At 41.3% G+C, this 27,444-nt stretch overlaps 2 protein-coding genes across 4 annotated transcripts; one reads left to right on the forward strand and one right to left on the reverse strand.

Annotated features, from left to right (window-relative positions):
• Window positions 1-477: 477 nt before the first annotated feature.
• On the forward strand, window positions 478-7,227 carry tk2 (thymidine kinase 2). Of its 3 annotated transcripts, none has more exons than XM_063875120.1 (10): window positions 479-739; window positions 1,845-1,882; window positions 2,100-2,174; window positions 2,565-2,618; window positions 3,070-3,159; window positions 3,549-3,622; window positions 3,970-4,058; window positions 4,812-4,891; window positions 5,001-5,081; window positions 6,507-7,227. In XM_063875120.1, the coding sequence occupies exons 1-10, from the start codon at window positions 559-561 to the stop codon at window positions 6,591-6,593; spliced, it is 849 nt and encodes a 282-aa protein (XP_063731190.1). In that variant the 5' UTR covers window positions 479-558; the 3' UTR covers window positions 6,594-7,227. The 3 variants fall into 3 exon arrangements, with proteins under 3 accessions (XP_063731192.1, XP_063731190.1, XP_063731191.1); XM_063875121.1 differs by having other exon boundaries at window positions 502-739; window positions 1,767-1,882; XM_063875122.1 differs by lacking the exon at window positions 3,970-4,058 and having other exon boundaries at window positions 478-739.
• A 7,074-nt stretch (window positions 7,228-14,301) lies between these two features.
• On the reverse strand, window positions 14,302-25,096 carry si:ch211-189a15.5 (uncharacterized). Its single transcript, XM_063875158.1, has 6 exons — window positions 24,734-25,096; window positions 23,542-23,651; window positions 23,039-23,159; window positions 22,175-22,315; window positions 16,178-16,697; window positions 14,302-15,143 (listed from the first exon to the last, which is right to left on the reverse strand). The coding sequence occupies exons 1-6, from the start codon at window positions 25,058-25,060 to the stop codon at window positions 14,698-14,700; spliced, it is 1,665 nt and encodes a 554-aa protein (XP_063731228.1). The 5' UTR covers window positions 25,061-25,096; the 3' UTR covers window positions 14,302-14,697.
• Between the last annotated feature and the right edge of the window lie 2,348 nt (window positions 25,097-27,444).

Here is a 27,444-nt window from a genome sequence, read left to right on the forward strand (position 1 = left end):
GACAACTTTCCCCGAGGACACCAATGAAACAATCAAACCATTTTGTGGTCACGTAGTGCTTGTGTGGCCTGGACTTCATTGCATTTAAAGGTGTTTCTGACATTTCTTGTTTAGTTGTTCATCAACAAAGGTATTGCTTTACAGGTGCGCCTAACAAAATGTCTTCTCTATACTCTTTACTAGACTTGGTGCGTATTTGTGATTTACTTTTTTGCGTAATACATTTATAATAATACATGTTGGTGATAAGGAGAACGGTGGGCTGGATACGAAGGTAAGAAAACACCTTTATGCAGGTCTCATGAATGTGTCATATATTTATTTATATAGTAGACTATATTTTTCATCCTTTATTTTCTATCTTTGCAATTAATATTGAGATAATATAACACTACACACTCCGATACAGTAGTACGCGGTATGCACTGCAAAGTTGGTTTGAGATCCGAAAATAAAACCACAGAAGAAGAAGGCGTTTCTTCCTGTTTACGATCTATTCGCTGTTGCGTGCTGCGTCCGTGGTCACAGAGGTCTGTTCAGAGGTGTCTGTGCTGCGAGATGTTGGCAGCTGCAGGTCTTAGTGGAAGGTTATTGGTAAGGGGTGTGCGAACATTACCTCCGTATGCGGTTTCTCCTCCGTCCCTCTGTGGGGTCGCTTATTACAGAGGAAAACAAACACCGGCTAACAGCGGCACTTTGATCCCGAGCCGAGCACTAAGCGGCAGGCAGCAGGCGACAGGTGAGTGCGCTGCCTGCGGGTTCCTGATAATAACTGGAGGATAACACTTTAATGTTTAATACCGAGGGAGAGAAGTCAGCAGCATACTTTTGACAGTGTTTCAGTCAACCAATTGCTATTAAAAGAATACGCAAGGGCTATTTCTCAGGTATGTCACGTTTTTTAAAATCTCTACTGGGTTGGAAAACGATATACGCTTCCCGGAATAGCATCCTTTTTATGTTAGACATTTAATGGTTTTGACGACCCCTAATAATACACCCAGCTGTAGCTTTTTATGTATGTCCATTTCAACTTGATTTTGTATTTACATAAACCGGTTTCTCTTCCTCATAGCTTCAGTGGTTTAATTTTCTCACTTCCTTAGTTGTGTGGCTTCAAAGTAAATGAAGCTATCCCTGCTCTAATACTAGAACATAACCCCGTAAGTGACATACTACAATGTGAAGATTTCTTTTACCTAAGGTTAGAACTTCATTTTCAAACCTTGTTATTAGATACTATTACATTACATCTCATTTAGCTGACACTATTATCCAAAGCTTCTTAGCATAAAAAAACCGTATAAATTATATTACACTTATAATTGCTTAAAAGAAGACAAAACATTGGCATCAGTTTCAAATCTGGCAAACTTTTGTTTTTCAATTCAGTGGCCAGGTACATTCGGTTTCATTTTACAACGAAGGATATGTAGACTTTCAGCTGTGCTGATGTCAATATCTTTGTACAGAAAAGCTAGTAATTAATAAACATAACCCCTAAAGCATGCTAAACAACTTGCTGAACAAGTGTAATTGGTTGTGGTGATCTCAACTTTTATTTTCCTGCTTTCTGGCTTTGGTGCCACCCAAACTGGCTTGTTTGCTGCCTTTTAATGTTCGGGAAACCCTGGGAGCACTTCAACCTCATATTTGCATTTCCAATTCAATGCCCTGGAATGCAGACCCAGAACTACTAACTAACACCCTCTTATACTAACACCCTGCCTGTTGTGCATGTTTCTTTCTGTCTGACCTCGCTGTAGCCTTCTGACCTGAGAGAGGCCAGCGCTGGGACTTGTGGGAGGTAAAGTCTTGTCTCACTATGTTGCCTTTCTCCCAAGGGAAGCTGGTGCGGAATGGCGAGGATAAGAATGCAGTGGTGAGCCCCCATTCATACCTCACAGTAAAGAACACACTTGATCAACACTCCTAATTTTGGATGCAGAGTCTACTGTGCCTTCCAAGTATTACATTTTTGTGGAGTAAATGCTAATCGTAAAGCTAAAATACGAGACCCTACCTCATGTATTCTCCTTTTTCTTCTCCATTGGTGTGGACCGGCCTGTCATCATCTGTCCCTCTGTCGCTGTTTTCAGATCTGCATTGAGGGGAACATTGCCAGTGGGAAGACGACATGTCTGGAATATTTCAGCAATACAAGCAATATAGAGGTACGAGTAAACAAAGTTCTACACCAAAGCTGTGCACGTTGTTGTTTTCTGTGCATGTGCTCCCTCCAGGACGTACCACTGTAGGTGTTACACAAACAGAGTTTTAATAAAGTTGACATTTGTGAGTTTCTTTTGCCTTTTAAAAAAAATGTTTACTACCACTTCTACTATTCTACCATTCTTTACTTTCGATTAAAACATTAGGTTTCTTTTGCCTTCATACACATATGAAATTAAGGCAACTAAGGAAAGATGAGAAGGCAAATAAAAGAAGCAACTGTGCACTCAGTTTTACATTCAGATGACAATTCAATTACTATACTGAAGCACGGGACGCTGCCAGCAACAGTGCTGTTCGTTTATGAAGTTTGCCTTTCTGTTTTGATCCAGGTCCTGACAGAACCAGTCTGTAAATGGAGGAATCTCCGTGGACACAACCCTCTGGTATTGTAAACGACATAATTGCTATCATTTTGTAATTTTGTGATTACAGCATTACAGAATGGCCTTTACACACCAATCATCGTCAGTGAGCTGTTTGTATCCTACTTCATAGGCTACACAGTCTGACTACCTACATGACACTAGAGAGCAGTAGAGGAAGGAAAAACGAGTGTTTATCTAAACTTTGTGTGAACTTACCCTGTAAATTCATAGCAATCTATCCAGTTGATTTTTCATATTTTTCGTGTACTCTATGTAGGAGTGTTTTTTTAGCATTAAGGTGGCTCTAGGTTTTGAAAAATCACTTTGAATGATCAGGCTCCATCCTTGGGGGACCATGAATATCCAGCTCAATCCCCATGAAGATGCAGTGTGTCTGTGCAGTAGTTGGATACATGTTCTGTATGCCTGCCATGCTGGCTGTGTCAGCAGTTTGTTTCTGTCCCTTCAGGGTCTGATGTACCAGGACCCTGAGCGCTGGGGCCTCACCCTGCAGACATATGTTCAGCTCACCATGCTGGACAGACACCTGTCAACCATAGTAGGTCTACTGTTGGCTAAAACTGTTATGGTGCGTTTACACTGCATGGTACAAGACATCCTGCACGTTGTGGCAGCTGGCCAAATTATGCAACACAGCTCTCCCTACAGTAGGCAAAGACCTTCTCTGTTTGGTTCTTGAAGAGAGGATTCAGGGTATGTCCTGTTTACACATGAGTCTCAAGCATTGCTATGGTGAACAGCTGATCTCCTCGCCTTCACTAAGGAGCTGCCCCCTAGAGTGGAGACAGACAAGTAAAGCCGTACCATGCAATGGAAACATGGCTTTATTTGAAACCAATTCATATTTACTGTGTCAACACAAGGTAGCTGTGCTGATGCACACATTAACAGGTAATCAGCAGTTTGTGCTTATTCCTTTTGTTCCAGTCAGCCCCTATCAGGATGATCGAGCGCTCCATCTTCAGTGCCAAGTACATCTTTGTGGAGAGTCTGTTCAAGAGGTATCTGTGTTAGAATTTCCACTCATGTCCAAAAGACTAGAAGAATAGATCCTCACAGATTATCATTCTAGCTTTAATAGTGCTGGTTTCAATTCTTTATGTCTACATTTCTCTGTAAGAATGAGACGAAGTAAGAATGTTTATGCTAGGAAACAAGTGGGGGTGGGCAATATGAATTCTCTTTCTGTCATGGTTTACAAATGTTATCACGATATATTACATTTCATACTGTATAGATACATAACCAGGCTGAATGCATGTTGTTTTGGCGAAAAAAATAATACCAGCAACATGAATAATACAGAAATATATCAAATTAAATCTGTGATTTTATAATGTGTTTTCAGCGGTAAAATGCCAGAAGTGGACTTTGCTGTCCTCAGCGAGTGGTTTGATTGGATCACTGCTAACATTTTCATTCCTGTTGATCTGATTGGTGAGAATACAAACACCCAGAAACTAAAAGAAACATGGAGAATACATTTACATTATTATATGAAGATTGATTGGAAACTAAACATATATCCTCATCAATTACTAAAGATAATACAGATTTGTATCTTTATGTTAGGTGTGGTGGTGTTTTATACTTAGGGAATGTAGATTGGGGGTTTGTCTTGTTTTAGCTTTCCCGGTGGACAAACCCTCTGACTGAGGATAAACATCACATCACACACTCTGTTCAAAAGAACATCTTTAACATTAAACAATGAATTCTCTTCGATATGTTGCAGTAACTGGCAGATGAAAGTCCTAATGTTGCTTTATTCCATGTAGAGGAGGATTCCTACCCTGATTTCAAATGAAAAAAAGGAGTGCTCATATCTAAACAGGATAGATCTCAGGCCTCTCTGAATGCACAATATGCAAATAGGTAACATGTGATAAAATATATGTTTATATTCTTTTTGTAAGCAACCATAAACTAAATTCCTAATAATACCCATTTCCAGAACAATGTTTGGGTGTCTAGGTGTGCCCTCCGCTGTTCAAAAAGGCTACATTGATATTCTTTGAATATATTGCAGTCACATAAATCGCAACAATCTTTTAGCAATCAAAGCATTGAAAAACCTGTCATTTCCCATGATGCCACAAATGAGTAGTCCCAACATTCAGTCCTGAAGCATGATAAACTCTCCCTCCCTCTGTGAATTTGAATTTGTTGGACCTTCTCCTGTGGCTGCAGTGTACCTGCAGACGTCTCCTCAGACCTGCCACAAGAGGTTAAAGCAGAGGAGCAGAGAGGAGGAGAAAGTCATTCCACTGGTGAGGATGTTAACAGTCACAATATATGGTTTACAGTACAGACAAGCTGCCCACCAACTGTGAGTGTGTGAGGATTATCATTTTTTAAATGGCTCACCCTGTCCTCCAGGAGTATCTGGAGTCCATCCACCAGCTGCACGAGGACTGGCTCATCAGGAAAAGCTCCTTCCCTCTTCCTGCTCCTGTTCTGGTGAGGGAGCGCAGATCTGTGTTTGTGTGTGTGAACAGTCGGCTTCCTGAGCTGTGATCAAATACACTTCCCCTTTGTCCCTCCTTAGATGTGATGTTATAGGATCGAGAAGTGATGACATATTTTTGTAAAATGACATGGTTAACATCGCAAGGCTCCCTAAAAAAAACCTCAATAGGATTTTTCCTTTGGGTTTCGGAATATTGGAAAAAATAAGCTGTCTGGGAAACCCAGAGGATAATCTCCACATAATAACACTACTTCTTTGAAGCATAAATGCTATATTTATGCTAGGCTGTAAAGGAGCCAAATCACTTCACCACCGCTAAGCTAAGGTAGCTTATTTTCACAAAGGTGACGTTTAGACTCAATTAGACATTCACCAGTGGGGTATTCACTGACATATTTTATCTTGTAGAACAAAACTCAAAAATCCCTTCATCTTGGGTTAACCACAGACCTTATATCATCATTTAACCAAAAACTAGTTAAAAAAAACCAAAGGGCGTCAGGAAAGTGCTAAAAGGCTAAATAATTTCCAGGTTTTGGGACTTGTTCCTGAATCACTCTATATCATGTCCTGGTGTCTCAGCAAATATTAAAGGTCTGCTATCATGCTATATTTCAACAATCTATTGTAGGTCAGTATCTATACAGAACATGTCTGAAGTGTTTTGCTCAAAACACCAAACAGATCCCCCATTGTAGCATGCCTCATCCCCCTCTATTTCAGCCCTGTTCCTGAAGTGCTGATTCTGTGACTGTAGCTTTAAATGAACTAGCTGCTGCTGGCCACGCCCCTTTGGAGCTGCTGCTGGCCACGCCCCTTTGGAGCGTCATTATCGCTCCTCTGAAGAGAGTTTTCTACCGGGAGAAACTCAGCTGAACACTGCCGTGATTAATATTATGTTCCAAACCACATCCAGCATTATTTGTGAAACACTTGTCAGTGTTTACCACTAGAACAGAGACATTATATGTATTATATAAACAACAACTCTAAGTCCCTCTTGCAGACATCCTGCTGAATACACAGACACACAGAGGTGCTGCGGAGGGGATTCGACTGTTTATGGGGGACGATAGGTTGGGACGTGTCACGTGGGTGGGATGTTGCCAGGAGTTCAATTTAAAGCCAGCCCACATTTCGGTTATGACGTCATAACCGAAACTTCCGGATCAGCTCGTTTGTACCCCCGTTTTTAGAGATGTGGGTAAAGAGCAAAAGAGAGAGGGTTGTATTTTCTGACACTTTGTGAGTCTCTTTACACACCGGGGACACATATTTATGTAGAAAAGACATCAAAAAGTGCATTTTGTAATAATAGGGGACCTTTAAATGTGTCTCTCTTGTCCCCTGCAGCAGCTGCTGACCTGAAGTTATATATATTTATATTTTACAGGATGTTTTGTGTTTGTGTGCAGGTGATTCCTGCTGACCATGACCTCCAGGAGATGCTACACCAGTTTGAAGAGAACCGTGACAAGATCCTTGCAGCTAGCTCTCTCTGATTCCAAATTCACACTCTTCACTTTTTAATAACTTGACAGCAAATTTCTCTTCAATGGACAACTTAATTTCCAGTTACTCTTTATTCAGTATGTGTGCCTAGGGGCTATCGCTTATTTTTAGGAGCTATTGTTACAAAGTTTACTCTCCAACAATTCATATCAAAGTTATTCTCATCTAAAGGGTGTAAATGCTTCAGAGGATTTTAAAATGTTACAATAACAGAGCACTTAAACCTTACTTAACAGAACCTGAAAGCACTCAATTGAACTGATTCATTCCTTGTGTGTGTGAAAATTTATGGTCATATATATTTATTTATTTATTTATTAGTATGCTCTATATTTCGCCAAATAGAAATGCACTTAGACGTTGCTGTTTGCAGATATTATGTGTAATGATTGGATTGTTTACCTCTACACAAGCACCATCCCACCTCCACAGATATGACATGTGAGTCATCTGTATAAATATTGAATTCATTGCTGGGACAGGCTTTCAAATGTTTTTCTATAACTCCTTTTAACAGAGGGACCTTTGCTCACTTTTACAGATTGTATTAAGTATGTTATGTATCTGCTCTTCTGTTGTCAATGTTCATTGAAGGATTTGTAAGGAATAAAGATGTTTACACATTGTGGTCTACTGTAACACATGATTTCTGATTATTTAAATGTATAAACTGATAAAAAATTGTACAACTAAAAGTATTATTTATTTATTTTACATGGAGTTGTTTGTTTTTTTGTCCTTGTGAGAAAAAGTTATTTTACTATCAATCAATACCAAAAAATTAAGTCTGTGTCCACTTGAGCACAGGCCACACAAAAACCCAAAATAAAAATAACAAAGGCGCATTGATTTTAATATATATATATATATAAATTATAGAGTTATAATATAATGTGGAGGAGAGGAGGTGGCAAATGAACTGGTTGTAAATGTCACTTAAAGTTCACCTTTATTTCAGCCTTTAATTCCTCATTGCATAATGGGTTATAGAGTTAACAAAATATACCAGGCACAGAGTAGGTGTACATTCATTTGAAATACATTACAAAATGTTTGGGGAGGACAAAGATCAGTGTTGAGGAGTTGAGAGGAAGCTCTCAGTTCCAGCTGTATGATTATTAAAGAATAATACTTGTAAACAAAAAGATGAACCTGCTGTTGACATGTAAATCACAGCATGCATCAGCTATTACTCTCAGACTGCCTCACAGACTAGTCATACACATTTTCATCATCAGCAACTCTTCAGTGACACACAGCAAGTAAATATACCTGCAATCCTATACTAAAAGCTAAAATGTGACAGAAAAATAAACTAGCCTCATGTTCATGTCCTTATTACCATCAGCTGAGTGGAGGGGGTCAGTTTTGTTAGCCTACTGGATGAGGTTTGGAAAAATCCTATAGCTACGATATTTACCACGTGAAAAAAAGTGTGACCACAAACTGGCAGTAACACTTGAATAAAATGCAATATTATTCATATTTTGTAAACAATTTAACCGTATTTATTTATATTTCTACATGGTTTCACAGAATATTAATCTGGAGACTCAACACACACACACACACACACACACACACACGCTTGTTGACTGCAGGCAGAGCAACTGCAGACATTCTTGAGTAACAGAACAGATTTCATGCAAATAAAATAGAGATTTTGCATTTTTATTCAATCTCATTCTGCTCTTTTAAAGTGACAACAGGCAAACAAATCTAACTTCCTCCAGAGGAAACTTTGCTCTCCTTTACAGATTTTACTATATTAAGAAGTGTATTATGTATCTGCTCTTCTGTGGTTTGGAGATGTTCATTGAACGATTTGTTAATAACATATCAGATGTTTACACATTGTGGGGTGTTAATGCACATTATTTCTGATCATTTAAATGAGTGAACTAAATCCACTCGGCAACATTGTTCAAACCACACTGTACATGCAGTGTAAAGCTTCTCCACAGTCCTCTTTACTTTGACCCAGATTATTTGAATCCCCGCGGTCATATCTTATGTCTTGGTTAGTGAGAACAATAATAATTGTTTGACAAAAAGATAACGCTGCATTTAAATACCAAAGATAGGGCTTACGTTTTGCCTATACTAAAGGTACAACATAATAACAGGTTCTGTAAGGCAAACTCTTGCATTGTAAACAACATTTTTACCTTTCACAATAAAAGCCCTCAAAATTCACTCATTGCTTATATTGTGTTCATGTATAGTGCTGTGAAAATGAATTTCCCCCAGGGGACAATCAATCTAATCTCAAACATACCTCTCATTTATATCATCTCCAAAAATGAGTTGATACAAACACAATTATTATAGGCCTGAATATACTTAATCATAATCATACTGAACGTCCACCAATCTATTATCTGTGACCGCAATATGCACAAAGAAAGGGGGGTGTCATTGGGCAAGAAGCAGGACACACCCTAATATTCAGTCTATGGGTACACCTTTTATAAACACCCTGGTTACATCTCGACACGTGCTCAATGGCGGGGATCGAAGAAATTTGAGCTGCAAATAATAAGTAGTACACAAAAAAATCCCAAGGTAAGACGCTTCCTGGGATGTTGGCAGCCCCGCAAGACGCTAAGGCTACCAGGTGAATGATGTGGTCCAGCTGTGAAATGGAAGAGATGAAGGGCAGATCTTGCTCTGATGATTCAAGGAGGATTTTCAGCCCATCCATCGCAGACTCAATCTGAATCGCTGTCCTCGGACCACCGCGGCCTCTTCGCAGGAGACTCCTCCTCCTCCTCGCTGTCTTCCCTGCATCTTTTTGTGGAGGAGTCTATGGACTCCTCAGAGGAATCTTCAAGGGGGACTGGCCCGATGTGTTCAACATCAAGGACAGGGAAATCGAGTCCGACGACATCAATCTCTTCATCCTCGTCCTCGGCCAATGGCTCGTCAAAGTACCTGCGAAAGAACTCCTCACGAGCATGGTTATTATCATCGTCTGAAGGATAGGCATCATAGGGAGGGTCATCGTAAGCAGGAGCAGCCTGAGGGTAAGCAGGAGCAGCCTGAGGGTAAGCATGAGGATCAGTGGAAGGAGAAGCATAGCAGTAAGCATAAGGGTTAGACCAAGGAGCATAGTAAGGGTAGGGAACAGCGTAGGGAACAGCATAGGGAACAGCGTAGGGAACAGGGTAATAAACAGGAGAAGGAGCAGCAGGAGGGGGCTGCTCACTATCTCCATCACCTCCCTGAGGCTCAGCTTGAGCCTCCTGAAGCCCGTCTGCTGCGTCCGCCTCATCAGCGCCGACCATGTCCTCATAGTCAGGCAGGACCAGGTCCTCGGCAGGAGCCGCAGGATCGGGTCGAGCGTTGGTCACAGGCCACAGGGAGCCACCTGAGGAACAAGACATGTATTTGAAAAAAAGTCACATTCTACACTTCTATGAAACAGACTCAATCAGTTGGTCTGAAGGCCTCACTAATCAGTTTGAGCAGAAACATTAAAAGCACTTTGTAGAAGCCACCAGTTAACAGGGCCCCCTTTGAGAAGTATTATCAAATTGAGTGCAATCCAGCTCCAGTTATTGGACACTATACTGCAGTCATGTGGACTCGAGTCACCCTTCTCTGTCTTTACTTGGGACTTGACTGCTAAGACTTGTGACTGACTTGTGACTTGCCAAACAGTGACTTGGTCCCACCTCTGCTATACTGTCATAATGACAGTATAGTAGAGAGATGTGATAATGCATGACCAAACACAGGTAAGGTGCCGGTGTTTAACCATCATGTTTTTCTAAAAGTTTTGTTTTGCAAGTTAGTGTGGCATATTTGTCTGCCAAATCATAAATAAAGGTTTTGAATTATAATTGAAAACAGCAAGGGGCAACTTTATTTAAGTATTTATTATGATATTTAAAAAGTGGAAATGATGAAAATACTATGTAGATTTAGCCAAACCATCTCATTTCTATCTTTCCTTTAATGAGCACAGTAGCAGTGACTGGGACAGTAGAACAAAGGTGATTAAGGTTGGGTTGTATTCAGTTAGATTTGGTTTTATGACCGACTATCTCTACTCAGTGATGCAATAGTAAGTCCATTAAATAACACAATAGTCCTGCTCTGCTTCTGAAGACATCTGAGAAAACATCTTGTTCGAAAACACTGACATGCGCGGATAGAGAGCATATGGGACCTGCAGTCACTGCTCCACAAACCTCTTCAGAAAATACCAACTATATATTAACTTTAGGATATTTAAATAACATATCTGAAAGTGTTGTTCCCAAATGTGATGTTGTTAAATTTAAGAGGACCCCAAAACATATCTCCAGATACATTTGAACAGCAAACTCATCTCTCCCTACAGAGAAACGACCTGGACTTGAACGTTCCATTATCACCATGGTGCTGGTCGCCATTTTCTTTTGTCAATTTCAGACACTAAATTCGGAAATTTCGCAGGCCGTTAAACAAAAATAACGGGGTTTTCCAATCGCTACACCTTCGTTTACACATTAAACAGCTGTCCTGACAAAGTCTGCCCAGTTCTATCGTATATTTTTCATTTCACAGCGTAAAAACGTTGAGCGACCCCAAATTCAGTTATTTCCAACTTTCAAGCCAACATTCCATAATGTCTAAATCTTTTCAACAATTTCCGTAATTAAATGCAAATGTCTTACTGATTTTAACTCTAATTTACTAACGGAGTATTTTTACACTATAGTATTGCTACTTTTCCTTAAGTAAATAATCTGAGTACTTCTTCCACCTCTTGCAATGAAGCATGGTGTTGTGGTGAGCGGTATTTGGTTTCTGGACTGGAACCGAGCTACCATGTCAATAATAACCAGCTGCGCTGTTGCATGGAAATAAAAAAACGATCTAGGCTACCTATAATAGTCTCTTGTGTATGATGCCATCCAACATTACATAAAGGGGGTGATTTGTACGAGTACAGGAATTCCAGGTGTGCACTCCGGAGAGCTATTAGCAGTGCGAAAAGACAATACAGGGACAAGGTGGAGTCGAACTACAAGGGCTCCAACGCTAGAAGCATGTGGTCTGGACTAAAAACAATAACAGACTACAAAAGGACAATGAGTGGTTCTGAGGAAGTGTCTGCATCTCTCAAGATGAACTGAACACATTTTATGCATGCTTTGAGAAGCCCCCAGCTGTGGAGGCACAGAAGGCTCAGGATCCCTGCTCACTGGTTTTAACCAGTGCAGATGTGTGTAGATCTCTGAAAAGGATCAACGCACACAGGGCTCCTGGACCTGATGGCATCCCTGGCCGTGCTCTCAAGTTGTGTGCAGTTCAGCTGGCAGATGTGTTCACAGACATTTCCAATAGGTCACTGCTCCAGTCTGTAGTCCCCACATGCTTTAAAGAGTCCATCATTGTCCCTGTCCCCAAAAAGACAAAACCCATCTGCCTCAATGACTACAGTTGCACTCACCTCCATCATCATGAAGTGCTTTGAGCGGTTAGTCAAAACTTTTATCACCTCCTCCCTCCCTGACTCACTGGACCCCCTGCAGTTTACCTACAGGGCAAACAGGTCCACAGATGATGCCATCTCCCTCACCCTCAACACTGCCCTTTCCCACCTGGACCAGAGGAACACTTATGTGAGAATGCTGTTCATTGACTACAGTTCAGCATTCAACACCATTGTGCCCTCCAAGCTCATCATTAAGCTCAGGGACCTCGGGCTCAACATCGCCCTCTGTGACTGGATCATGAGCTTCCTAACGGGCAGATCCCAGGCAGTGCGGATGGGGAACATCACATCCTCCACCTTGACCCTCAACACCGGAGCCCCTCAGGGTTGTGTGCTCAGCCCTCTCCTCTACTCCCTGTTCACGCACGACTGCGTGGCCACACACAGCTCCAACACCATCATCAAGTTTGCTGACGACACGACCGTCATCGGCCTGATCACAGACGGCAAAGAGACGGCGTACAGAGAGGAGGTCAGAGCCCTGACATCTTGGTGCCAGGACAACAACCTCCATCTCAACGTCAGCAAAACAAAGGAGCTGATTGTGGACTACAGGAAGAGGCAGAGAGAGGCACACACACCCATCACCATCGACGGGACTCCTGTGGAGAGAGTCAGCAGCTTCAGGTTCCTCGGGGTTAACATCAGTGAGGACCTGACATGGACACGTCACACCAGGGTCATATCCAAGACAGCTCGACAGCAGCTCTTCTTCCTCCGCAGGCTGCGGAAGTTCAACATGGACTCCAGGGTACTCTGCAACTTCTACAGGTGCACCATCGAGAGTATCCTGACTGGCTGCATCACCGCCTGGTATGGCAGTTCCACCGCCCTCAACCCTAAGACAGAGGGTTGTGAAAAATGCTCAGCACATCACCAGGACGGAGCGGCCATCCATGGAGGACCTCTACACCCAGCGGTGTAGGAAGAAGGCCGGTAGGATAATAAAGGACCCCCATCACCCCAGCAACAATCTGTTCTGTCTGCTGCCGTCTGGCAGACGGTACCGCAGCATCTGGACCAAGACCACCAGACTCAGAGACAGTTTTATACCACAGGCTATAAGACTGCTGAACTCCTGAGCTCTGTGAATGTCTACTCACATCTGTTTATAGTACACACATACTGTATATTATACACATCTGCCATACATATCTGTTTATAGTACACATATCTATATATTATACATATCTGCCATATACATCTGCTATACGTAATATATGCATCTGTCCATACCTCCTCATTCAACAGTGTAAAGTATTTAAATACTCTCAATGTATTCCAAATATGTATATATTTCACATCCTCAAATCTTTATTGTTGTTATTGTAAATATTCTTCTCTCTTTTTGCACTATTTTATTTATCTTATTTGCACCATGTATGTTGAGTTGTTGGAGGAGCATGGGACATAAGATTTTCATTGCCAACATATACGTTGTATATGCTGTGCATATGACCAATAAAACCTTGAAACCTTGAATAAGATTTCATTATAACAAAAGTCACCACATTCACCACTTAAGAAAACAGCTCACATGTTAACAACAAAAATATTCATCATTTGTTATGTTAGTTCAGATTCATACTAATATAGTTGCAATCATAGGAGGAGTATAATACAAAGTGTACTGTATTCTGAAATGTCATTACTCTTTCCCAAAGTGCAGTGTTTAATGATGCCATGGCTCCCTGCAGCCAGCCTCCAGTGGGCGGAGGCGACAGTGCTGTACAGTGTTGAGCTTGCTCTTGGCACTTCAGTGAACTGGCATCCCTCCTGGTACCAGTTCCTGCTTTTTACTGACCACCCTCCAGTTCCCAAGCCCTACAGACCGAGTTTATTCCTCTAAGGCGGCAGTACTTTGAATTTGCTGTCTCATCATTCTTTTAGTAACAATTAGTTGTGATATATTTGGATTGATCTTTTTAAGGAAATGGTCCACACCAAGTAGCATCAGAGGCAGAGGACAAAGAAGAAGGGTGATGAAAAATGTTCTTTCTACTAAGCCCCTATAGATCTTTTAAAGTACAAAAATGCTCTGTTTCCATTTTAAATATGTCCAGTTAAATCTTGGCCTATAGACTGAGTATTATTGTTATTAATCATTTTAATACATGTAAATCAACCTGAAGAGGATGTTCATTCTTGTGAAGCTAGAACAGGGATGTCAACTTCGCAAAGTATAAAACAAGATTAGACATTGAATGCAATTTTTCAACTTTTAGATATTTTGTATTTATACATTTACAAGGCAGAGGGATAACTTCTAACTCAAAGGTTCCCTCTTTAGTGTGTATGCATGGGTGTCAGGATTACTACACAGATGTGGAAATGAATGTACAATCACGAAGTATAACACTATACCGTTCAGTTTCAGATACCATAGATTAAATGTTTTTGTAAACACACTGTAATCTGTACGTTGTGATGCACATGTAAACGAGGCATAGCATTATTCAAATTGCAATTGAGTTTTCTTAAGAAATGCCAAGTTGTTTTTTAAAAAGATAGTTCAATCAAAAGGGAAGGAGTTGCGGTTATTTACAGGTTTTCACACTATGATGAGCTGTATGTCGGCCCCTGAACTAAAGTTTGACGGCTCTGTGCTAGAGTATAACAAAGCTCTGAGCCAGCTGCTCCTCCTCCCCTTGGCCCGTCTCTCCTGCACAGATCTGGCAGTTGGCTTTTCTGGCGCTCAGCGGGGAGTGGGGACACTCGGCGGGCTGCTTCTGCTCTTTCATCTCTGTGGGATGAGACTGAGAGGATCTACAGGCAGCGTGGCTCGGTGCTGGACCGGTCTCGATCAGAGGCTTCCCAAGGTTCTGCTCCTCGGCCTCCCCCTCTGCGCTTGCCTTTTTCTCTCTCCTCCTCCTCCTCCTCTCTTTGGTCGTATTCTCCTCTTCTCTTTTGTAATCCTTTCCCTTCCCTTCCTCTTTGGTGTCCTGCACACAGAGCTGGCCCATCCTCTCTTCAAGCTCTTTGAGCATCTTAACTTCGTCCAGGGAGCTCAGGGAGGAGAGCTTCTGGGGATCCGCTGTCTTATTCTGCAGCTCTGTGGAAATCAAAGTTTCTCGTTTATACTGCAGGTGTACTTCAGCGAGAAACAATACCACAGATTTTTGAGGCAAATGAAACTTGAAAAAAGGAGTCAGTAATGTAACAACATATTGAAAAAGATGGTCAGCCTTTATGATAATAAAATGACATTTTATATCCTGTGGTAACAACTCCTCAGTCCCGGTTCAATGCGGGTGAAAGAGCATGCAGTGCACTCTTAGTTCAGTATTTAGAAAATGTAGATTAATCTGTGTGGGCTTCTGTTTGTGCATTTACAAGTTTGGTTCATGTCTGAGCTCTGGTGAAAAATATTCAAGTACATTCACACAGGTACTGTACTAAGGTATACTTTTGATTTACTTATCCATTACCTGATTAGTTTCACTCTATGCTAAGATTATTAGCTAATACTAAATATAAATAAACCTTGACACACAATTACAGATTAAAGGGAGATATTCTGCTCATGTTCAGGTTCATATTTGTATTGTGTCCCTCTACTGTGACATGGTTCCCTGCTTTAATGTTCAAAAAGCTCTTTATTTTTCTCATACTGTCTGCAGCACCTCTTTACACCCTCTGTCTGAAACCAGAGCCCAGTCTGCTCTGACTGGTTAGCTGGTCGGCTCTGTAGTGATTGGCCACCCGCTTAGAGATGTCCCGCCCCTTAGCCTATCACTTACATGTGTTGGAGTGCTAGCCGATAGAAGTACAAGTGTTAAGTAGTGATGTCACTATGTTCTGGATTCTGAAAGGAGCCATTAAGCAGCAAGACTACCTTAACTTAAATTCTCAAGTACAACTTTTTGTACTTTTACTCAAGCAAGATTTGAATGCTGGACTTTTACTTGTAACAGTATACAATTTAGTATTGGTAATTTGACTATTTAGTAATACTTCCATCTCTGTGTAAGTTGAGCAGCACGACTTTAAAGGGGCTGGTGTAGGTGCAGATGGATCAGCTGGTGTGGTGAATATTTAATAAAACCTGTTATGAATTGTCATCCTACTCTTTAAATGGTGATTTACCTGCTGCAGTGTGCTCTGCTGGGGGCTCTGCTGGAGGCTGAGTGTCTCCGGGCTCCGGGCTCTGCCCTGCTGCAGATCCCGCTCTCAGTGAGTGAGTGAGGTGAAGGGAAAGAGGACCGCTGAGCTCATCATCCAATCTGCCTCCATCAGTGGTACTGCTGCTGGCGCTCCCACTGCTCCGGTCGGTACAGCCAGCGACTCCTCTCTGGTCTCCCGTTACGTCCTCAGCAGTAAGGCCATCATCTCTCCTGCGGACAGTGGTAGCAGCAGCAGCTGTGGGGCCTTTAACTGCTTCAGCCACATCAGAGTAGCTGGTGCTGCCAGTAGGAGCCTCTCTGCTGCCGCTCCAGCTGCTGTCTGCTCGGAGAGCTCTGTGCGGCACCAGACGGCGGCCCTTGATGGACAGGTCAGGGTAGGATATGTGCATCTCCATGATGGACTGATCCACACTGTTGAGATGGTTGCGGCGAGGCTTAGGCTGAGGCCTAAACTCCAGCCTGTTGTCTGAACTCAGAGGGGCCTGGAAAAATACACAGAGGTTTGTTAGCAGGTTCTGCAGCCTGTCAGCCTGGCTCTGCTGTGATATATTTGGTCACACACTATACACCTTCTCATTTCGCTCCAGTGGCATAAATACAAGCAGTGGGAGAAGATGTACTCATATTTCTTATTTAAATAAAAGTAGCAATACTACATTTTCAGTGTACTGTGTTACAAGTAAAAGTCTTCTTACTACAGTAAAAGTACAAACGTTTCGGGATCAAATATACTTAAAGTACCAAAAGTAAAAGTACTCGTTATGCGTGATGGCACACTTCAGAATCACATATATATATATATATATATATATATATATATATATATATATATATATATATAGAGTTACCGTTATGATTATTCATGTGTTTTTACCACAACTGGATCTAATTTGAATAACTTTATATATTGCTGCTTGATATCTTAACCAATAAATATATGTATATATGTACGTTTAATGAATAATTTATTGTTATTATGTATTAGCTAATAATCTAAACCTAAAAAGCATTTAGTAGCAAAAGATGTCGGATAAATGTAGTGGAATAAAAAGTGCAATACTGGCTTCTAAAATGTTATGAGTAAAAGTATAAAATAGCATTAACTGAGAATACTCAGGTAAAGTACAAGTACCTCAAAATTGCACATAAGTCCCGTACTTAGTTACTATCCACCGCTGAATACAGCTGCACTTCTAGAGTTGGGGACCCTTACAGAGTGCTCACAGTGCTAAATGGGTGAAAAAACGTACCTGGACCAAAGCATAATAACTAAACGGTTTCTGTTTTTCAAGAGATGTTGTAAGAGAGAAGAAACTCTGTACAGCTCAGTTATCCACACACGTGAAGAGGTTTGAAACTTTCTCTTTAAAAGAGCTGATTCCGACGAGGCTCTGTGGAACACGGAGGAGAGTAGACATGTCTCACGCCGCTCCGAGATAATGTGATTTGGATATACTTTTTGTTGCGCAATTTTGAGAAAAATTGTCTGGGACCATTTATAAAGAATTAAGACACATGTCCAGCTTAGTTAATTTGATTCCTGACCGACCAAAATGTATACTCGGCTAAAGCAAGATATGGCGAAAGCGGGCCGCAAAGCCTCATGTGCACACGCACTTGAGCAACCTACAACGGGGGATGCTATGGTTAGCGTTGCTAGCAGAACCCTAGATGCATCGCTGCTACAGTCCATGATGGACACTCTCAAGAGTGACATATTCGCAAAAATCGATGCTTTGTCAGTAAATCTGCGCTCCAAAATATCGTCTGTGAGACATGAATTAAAGGGTTTGATTGAACCACTGCGCGATCTTGAGCAGGCGGCCACCAGCAATAGCACTCGGATAGACTAGCTGGAAGCTACAGTTAGCATGCTAACTTCGCAAGTGAAACGCCTATGATAAGTGTGAGGATCTCGAGGGCAGGTCCAGGAGGAATAATATACGTGTGATGGGTGTACCAGAGGGACTGGAGGGACCCCGTGCCACTGATTTCGTCGCAGAGCTACTGCTTGACCTGCTGGGACTGGAGGAGAAGCCCCTACTTGATCGTGCCCACCGGACCCGGCGAGAGAAGCCCAAGGACGGGACCCCACCTCGGCCCTTTATTGTAAGGGTGCACTTCTTTCATATCCGGAGCCTGATCATGCGGTGGACTGGAGAAGCCTCTCCTCTGCTCTACAAAGACAAGAGGATTTCCATTTTCCCGGACTTTACGTCCTCCGTTGCCAAGAAGCGAGAGAAGTTCATCGCAATCAAGCGAATTCTTCATTCCCACCCAAACGTGAAGTTCCGCCTCCTCTTCCCGGCCACTCTCCAAATTACCGTGCCGAGTGGAACGTCACACGGGTTTGAGGATTCTACCAAGGCCACTGACTTTGTCAATAACAACTGTAAATAGAGTGCAGGAATGCAGGAATGAATTTTTCTTTTTTAAACATATTTAATAGCTAGTGACTGCTTACATTGAGGTGGACTACATTTCCCAGGTGCCTTGGCGGTCCACGTGATCTTTGCATTGTTTCGGCTAGGGGTAATCTATACAAAGTGGATTGTACAATGTTCATTTGTTAATATATATCACATTATCTCCGATAGCACTACTGAGCTTTTGCTAGAGCTATCTTGGAGCATTTAGGTTAAATTGTGTTTAAGAAGAGTTTTGCACGAGGCATTTCAATTGGGGAGATAGCTGTGCTGGGGTGGGGCTGGGGTCTGGGTTCTGTGTGTTTAATGTGCTCGCCTTATGTGTTTTTTGTGCTTTTGTTTTTATTATATTCATCACTGTACTTTGTTCTGTTGGTTGTACTGCTGGTCCTTTATTCTCCCTCTTTAACTTTAAATGGTCAAGCCCGGGTTAATTTAACACCCTGATGGGAGTGCGCTCAAGTTTGTTAGCTGGAATTGCAAAGGTCTTAACTCTCCAGTGAAACGCACCAGGGTCTTACGCCATCTTCACCATTTGGGGGCTCAGGTGATTTTTCTTCAAGAAACACACTTTAAACCATCCGCTCTTTCCAGAGTGAGGAGTGGATGGATTGGTCATGCCTACTATTCATCATTCCACAGCAAATCTAGAGGGGTTGCTATTTTGTTACATAAATCGGTTCCTTTTACTTGCTCTGAAGTAATCTCTGATCCCAAAATCCAAACAGCCTCGGACACCACAATCGACCCCAAAAAAATTAATGATGAGTTTAGAAACTACTATGCCTCTTTATACTCATCTGAAACTGATTCGGACGCAAAGGATTTTGACAATTTTTTCGGCACGCTAAAGGTTCCTTTAGTACATCCTGATATGATTGAAGAATTGGAGAAACCAATAACTGTCACTGAACTTTCCCCTGCTATTAAATCTATGCAGGGTGGTAAATGTCAGGGGCCAGAGGGCTACCCAATAGAATTCTACAGGAGATTTCAACATAAACTAGCCCCTGTTGTGATAGATATGTTTAATGATTCATTTCACTCCCTTAGTTTGCCCCCAACACTCAATCAGGCTTCTATCTCACTCATCTTAAAAAAAGAATAAGGATCCCCTTGCATGCTCCTCTTACAGACCAATCAGTTTGTTATGTGTCGATTTTAAATTGTTGTCTAAAATGCTCGCTCTACGTTTGGAAACTGTATTACCGACCATTATCTCCCCTGACCAAACCGGATTCATTCATTCTTTTTTTAACTCGAGGCGATTATTTAACACAATCTACCAACCTTCCACAAACTCTGTGCCTGAAGCTGTGATATCCTTGGACGCAGAAATATCTTTTTTATATGTTGCAGAAATTTGGCTTTGGTAATAAATTGAACTCATGGGTGAAGTTGTTGTATTCCTCCCCCCTAGCCTCAGTGAGGACAAACAATACCCAATTCCAATTTCTCTGTGTCTATCCCTGCAGCTCTCTCTATTCTTAATTCATTTGGTGCTATATCTGGTTACAAACTAAATTTAAGTTAAAGTGAACTATTCCTTTTAAATAAAGCAGCACGTGACCCCCTACATAATTTGCCATTTAAAACTGTGCCAAGCAACTTGACTTACTTAGGGATTCAGGTAACTAATAGGTTCAAAGACCTTTATAAAGCTAATTTCGCCCCTCTTCTGACCCCGTATACAGGAGGACCTTGACCGGTGGTCCGTGCTGAATCTGTCTCTAGCTGCCCGAATCAATTCTATCAAAACGAATACCCTCCCCAAATTTCTATATTTATTTCAATGTATACCCATTTTCCTCCCCCAAACATTTTTCCGGAAAATTGACACTATTATTTCAGACTTTATTTGGAACAAGAAAACCCTTAGGATACGCAAAGAACTTTTACAGAGACCAAAGGCGCTGGGTGAAAGGGCTCTGCCGAACTTGAGGTTTTATTATTGGGCTGCCAATCTGAGAATTATACAATCCTGGCTACACTCTGATGCGCTTCACTCCCGGCCTGTTTTGCTTGAAATGGAGGCTGCTTCCTGTAGGCCAGCATCTCTCTCAGCATTGGCTCACTTTCCCATTAAGAGCCTCCCCCGCTGTTTACACTAAAAATGTAATTGTCAAATCCTCCTTGAGAATCTGGAGTCAGTTCAAACGCTGCTTTGGTCTCCAAACATACTCTACGTTAGCCCCTATAACTGCAAACCCTGTTTTCCATCCTTAGTAGACGGTTCATTTACTATCTGGTCCAACCAAGGCATCAACTCATTCAAAGACCTGTATATTGACAACACATTTGTGTCCTTCCAGCAGCTATCTGAGAAGCTTGCTCTACCTAGGCAGCATTTCTTTAGGTATCTACAGATCCGCAGTTTTGTCAGCAATAGATTTCCTCAGTTTCTTAACCTCCCCACTGATTCGTCATTAGACACATTCCTTAAACCAGTACCCGCTCTGAAGGGATTGATGTCTAATATCTTTATGCTCAGATTTATTCCCTTCGTCTAGTCACCTTAAACTCCATTAAAGCTCTCTGGGAAGTAGATGTTGGTGAGGAGATCCTTGAGGATCTTTGGGGTAAGGTCCTTGCTAAAGTACACCAATCTTCTATCTGTGCGAAACATGGACTGATCCAGTGCAAAATTGTGCATCGCACACACTTAACAAAGGTCAGGCTCTCGTGACCCAACTTGTGACAGGTGTCGCCAAGCACCAGCAAGCCATGCACACATCTTCTGGTCTTGTCCGGCTTTACATTCTTATTGGATCAAAATCTTTAGATCACTGTCGGAAGTCATTGGAAAACCAATTGATCCTAATGCTATGGCTGCACTGTTTGGTGTTGCTCCACCCACACTGCCGCTCTCTTCCCTGGAGACAACCTATATAGCCTTTGTTACTTTATTAGCCAGACGCTTGATATTACTCAGGTGGAAATCTTCAATTCCTCCCTAGCATACCTTGTGGATAAAAGAAGTGTTACATTTTGCTAAACTGGAGAGGATCAGATGCTTAATGAGGGGCTCCCTGAGGACATTTTATAAAATTTGGGACCCATTCGTTGAATATGTACGGGGGCTGGACATGCCAGATATCTGCCAGGCAACTGACTGACCAACAGTGATTTATGATTTATGTATTCACAATGTTTATTTGTATTTATTTAATTTTTTTGTTGTTGTTTATTTTATTGTATTTTTATTATTTTATTATTTTTATTTGTATTTATTTATTATTTCTCGATTTATCTATTGACTGATTTCATGTCTTTAGTCTTAGTCCGGGATTATATTCTCTGTCTGCTGTGTTTGTCCTGTCCTGTCCTGTTTTGGTTCATTTAACTTGCACTGTTACTTTGTCACTTAGATTTACCAAATGTTATCGTATTGTATATTTGTTCTAATTGAAAGATCTCAATAAACAGATTGTTAACAGCATGAAACTGCACTGTTTGATATGCATGTATGTATCATCTGACTGATCTCCTCTCATTTCTTCTTCTAATTCTCATCACAGCCATCTCTCTCTCACCTCTTTTCTATCAGCCTGTTCTTCCTTCTTTACCTCCCCCTCCTCTTCCTCTTTTTCCTTTTGAGCTTTTGTTGTGTTCTCTTCTGGGGCGTCTTCCAGTTTCTGAGGCCCTGCTTTCCTCCGTAGAACACCCAGCCACTCCTGCAGTGAAATCACAATGGTCACATGAAAGCCCTAAAACTAGACTGGATTACTTTGAGCATGGCTGCCATTCAAACACATTGAACTGTTGGGTGGGGGCGAGGGAGTCACTTAGTATCACCATCAGTATGGTGAGCTGCCTGCGCTGTTTAATCATTGATCATGCAAAATATAATTCAACATTATGAACCACATGTATGATAGAAGTGTTTCCTTTTGGTTCTTTATGGCACTCTGGATTTGTCTCCTCATAAAGCAACTTACTGTCTGTTTTTATCTCATTTAAAACTTGGGAGTTTTTCCTTATGCGCGTAAGGGTTTATGGACAGAGGGTGTTGTACACGGTTCAGAATAAAAAACCCTTAGGCTAGTGTATCATTTGTGATATTGCGCTTTATGAATTATTCCCCTGGCGCCGTACATATTGCAGCCCACTGCTCCTAACGCTAGGATGGGTCAAATGCAGAATGTAGATCTCCCCTCAATGGGGTTCCTTCATGTGATCATCTTGTGATTTAATATGATTTTGATTTCAAAGCCACTTCGTCTGGGATTTGGTTTCAGTTTCTCTTTTTTCTTTAATTTTTTACAAACAAAACGTAACAAATCAGAATAATTTCAAAGGTTTTTCATTCAAATAGAAATCCCCAGAAGGACTTTATTATTTGATTGTATTAAAATTTGGCAAATAAGAAACATGCTGTGGATCCTTCCTGGTTGTACCTGTGGTCCCAGCTTCTCCAGGAGCTCGAGCAGGTTGTAACATTCCACCCTGGCTAGCAGCAGCTCGAAGCCCAGCAGCATGGCTCTCTGAGGGTCAGCATCCTCACTCAGTCTGTACTCACTGAAAAATATCCAACTGTGAGACAGACAAGAGACGAGGAGAGCAGACCAAGTTCTGAAGCTGGGCCTGAATCCAACAGTGGCTCTCTCCATTTGCTTCCAGATTCACTCCACTCCCATTCAACCCCAACCTGTACTCCACCTCAGCAATGACCCTTGCACAACTGACAGTGAGGTTTCCAGTTTTGAGATTTTGTGTTAATATGGGGAGACAACATTTGTCCACTTGTAAATAAGACTTATTAAGTGATGTGCCATTTTCTGGCAATGTTTGGCATGGACATTTTAAAAGAGGCTATATATGACATTGACACATTAACAATATCTGCATTGATGCTAATCAGTGCGAGTGTGTGAGTTATGTGTGTGCGTGTGTATCCTACCTCAGAGGAGTGTCAGTGTGGGGCAGGTAGCCAATAGAGGCCAGGACAGACTGAATGGTGGAGCTGCTGAGCACTGGCAGGAGGTAGTAGACAAACGGTCCTGTATAAGTCTGAAAGAGACACAGAAATACATTTAATCTATAAATAAAAGTAAAATAAAAGGTGTATTCATTAAGGATCTTTTAGTGTGATCAACAGATTTTGACCGAATTATATAGGTGTATGTTGTGTCTTATTCTCAGTGTCTCTTTGTTAAATCACTGCTTTCAGGTGTTTCCTCTTTCAACAACATCCTGCACATAAACAGGAAGTGGCACAACCCTATCAAACTATCTGGAACCTTTACAGTAGATTCCGTTTAAAATAAAAATAGCCGTGTACACAAAATGTTGCAAAATTCAAGGAGTAGCTCAAGGGATGGATTTCACAAGTAATTGTCTCTAAATCACAGTGAGTCCAATTTGTTTGTACAGAGTGAAACACACACACACACACACACACACACACACACACACACACACACACACACACACACACACACACACACACACACACACACACACACACACACACACACTACAGACCAGTTTAAGAATGTGCAAAGGGTTTTAAGATGTTTGAATGCTGGCTGATTTTATGGCTTCACTCCTTTACTGAACTTTGTAAAGTGCTTCTCTTTGTTCTTTGTCTCCTGAGATTGTTCCATAGTCTACATGCTTCCTCAATGCATTTGTCTGTGATGACATCATTCGTCAACGAACCTGGAGCCAGGTAGCATATGTGTGAAAAATCGTTATACTATAAGAAAGGATGGAGGCCCAACAGCTAATTTTTGCTCCAGGTCAACCTAGCAAAAATAATCCAGCTTCCTCTGTTTAGAAATCAAGAAGTGTGGCAGTGTTTGTTACAACTGTCTTTCTTCAAAGGAAACTTTCTTGTAATGCAAAGCAGAACATATGTGCCTCTGTCAGATGCATAATACCCTTAATTGTAAACTAATGTAATATATTTAAAAACGCAATTCAATCTGTGGCAATAGTGTTCCACTACGGAAATAAAGGGAACTCTGAACTTTGACACAGAGCAGAACACGCGAGTAATTACAGTTCCGTGAAAGGGAGCGGCTAGAAACGAAAGAAAGAGGAAAGAGAAATGAAGAGGAAGAAAGAGAATGAGAAAGAGATGAAGCCACCTTTAGAGTCCTGATTTCTTTCTTCCAGGGCTGCAGGAACAGATTGACACAGAGGGTTTCCAGCAGCTCGGCCGCCTTGATGACAGCGGACAGGTGTTTCCTGCAGTCAGTACTCAGGGCACGACAGCCCTGAAGCGCGGTCTGGTAGAACGGCAGCAGCAGGAACGTCTCTGCCGGTTCTCCTGTCTGCAGGTACCGGGCCGCCTTCTGCAGCAGCGGGGGGTCCCGGCACGGCCCCACCTCCTGACACAAATGGAGGAGGAAGTTCTCATAGTCCTCAAACACCCCGTGCCGGGAAACCTGCTCCTCTCTGCTCCCGTCCTTCATGACTGTCACACCGACACACAGCACTCTAATGAGGAAGTAGAGCTGTCCAACCACCTGATAAGGAAGTGAAGGCAGCGCTCCATTCCTCCTCACTAAACCTTTACTGACCGAGGTTAAAGAAGTACTCAGATCTTGTACTTGAGTAAAAGTTGAAGTACCAGAGTGTAGGAATACTCTTTTACAGTAAAAGTCCTGCATTCAAAATGTTACTCAAGTAAAAGTAGAAAAGCATTAGCATCAAAATGTACTTAAAGTACCAAAAGTAAAAGTACTCATTATGCAGATTGGTCCATTTCAGAATAATATGATATGTTTTGATTATAATGATTGAGGCATTAAAGTGTTATCAACGCTAAAATGGAAATACTCAAGTAAAATACAAGTATCTCAAAACTGTATTTAAGTACAGTAGTTGGGTAAATGTACGTAGTTACTTCCCAGCTCTGTTTACATAACAGTTTATTGTTGGTAAGATAAGATATGATGGACCTTTATTGATCACTGCAGGGAAATTCAGGTGTTATAGCAGCAACAGAATCGAAAAAAACGCAGAAAGTTCACATGGAATTTACATGTGGAAATTTAGAATAAAATACAGATAGAAAATAGAATAAACATGAATCAATGGTGTTAATAGAAACACAAAAATGATATGACTTAAACTCTGATCCGGTGAATGTACATATAAACAAATATGTGACCAGGGTTAAATATATACATTTAAATGTGCAGGTATCAGAGCGGCTGTAAGTTGTATGTGCATAGAGTAAATATTTACCTTTTAAAGTAGGCTTATTACTCAAACTAGAAAACGAATTAGCCTTGGCCTGCATACAAATATTGGGAAATATTGGAAGGATGCGCAAATACAGAGCTATTCTTCTTATTAACACAAGGAAATAAACAACTGAGAACTCAGAGAGCGTTTGGCCTGAGGGAGGCGCCAGAGGAACAGACATAATGATACATGACTAACAGGACTATCTGTAGTTCAATCTCAGTATGCCAACATTTCAAATATGCATACAATATTTAAACAGAAACAGACTGTTGTAGAACACATTATATTGTTGCTTCCATTCATCCAAATGACATTTTAACCATCAGCATTATGTAAGGGTGTGATCAGCAGTGTGAAACTGACAAATGCCTATTACAGAAACAAGCAGGAATCATTTGTATCATCATAGACACGCCTGTCTGTTCCAAAAACCCTCTGGAGAGTTTAAAAATAAACAATAATTTAGATTATTTTGCACAACTTTCCTAAATCCACACATCAGTACATCCGTCAGCTTCCAGCTGATCTACCTGAAACACCAAGTGCAACACATGTAGCCTTCAGGGACGGACTACCCGAAGCTCTATAATGTTAAAAATCCAATTCAACAGTTGCAATCCATTTTCTGTCATACATTTTTATATGAACAAGAGATATATTACACAACCCGACCCAGTGTTCCTGAGGACTGCTGAACACACAGTGTGATGAAAGCATAACATCAGTACAGGTGTTTCATTGTAATGACCTCTAGCAGCGGCTTTTGATGGAACATGATGGGGGATCAGGATCAATGCATTGCATCCTCATGGCTCACACTCTGATAAAACCAAACATTAAGGCAAAAAGCAAAACACTAACCTAAAAGAGTCTCCATTGGCGGAATATTACACACAGACACCCCAACCACTCTGATAGGATCAGAACACAGTTTTTAAGCCTCTTTTGTATATTTTGGTGGTCATTTAGAGTCTGTGAGACCACCCTATCCTTTCCACTAGCTATCTCTAAACTCTGTGCTTGCTGTTTGTGTTCAGCTCAGCCTGACGAGCCACACGGGCAGTTCAGATATTAAGGCTCCAACAGTCTGCCCCTCACTCTTGCTTTGGACACAGCTGCTCTTTGGTTTTATTTGTTGCACATGTTCACACTCAACAGTACGTGAATACTTGACTTGTTACTGACTTTTATGTTATATTTGGTTCGTTCAGTTTTTAACTTGTTCAGTAATTTATATATTGTAACTGATTATGCTTTCTGATACACGTAAACTAATCACCGTTGAGCCGTTGAGCCGGGCTGAAACGTTATTATTACTCATCTCTTTTCACAGTCATGGTGGATCTCTTTCATAGTGTCTCTGTTTGATCATTTTGTTTCTCCTTGTTCTCATTTTGTGCATCTCTGATGTTGTATTTCAATTAGTAATTATTTGGTATTTCTTAATTTGTTGTCTGTGTTTGTTTGTTTTAAAGCCATTTTGTTGCTCTTTGTTGTCACTTTGAGCATCCTGTAGCTTTGTGTCTCTTTGTATATGCTTTGGTTGTCTTTGTTGTCATATTTGGTCTCCTGTGGTCATTTTGTGGCTTCTTGTAGTTGTTTT

The sequence above is a fragment of the Eleginops maclovinus genome, chromosome 22, assembly GCF_036324505.1.
Source record: "Eleginops maclovinus isolate JMC-PN-2008 ecotype Puerto Natales chromosome 22, JC_Emac_rtc_rv5, whole genome shotgun sequence".
In the NCBI taxonomy this organism is placed as follows: domain Eukaryota; kingdom Metazoa; phylum Chordata; class Actinopteri; order Perciformes; family Eleginopidae; genus Eleginops; species Eleginops maclovinus.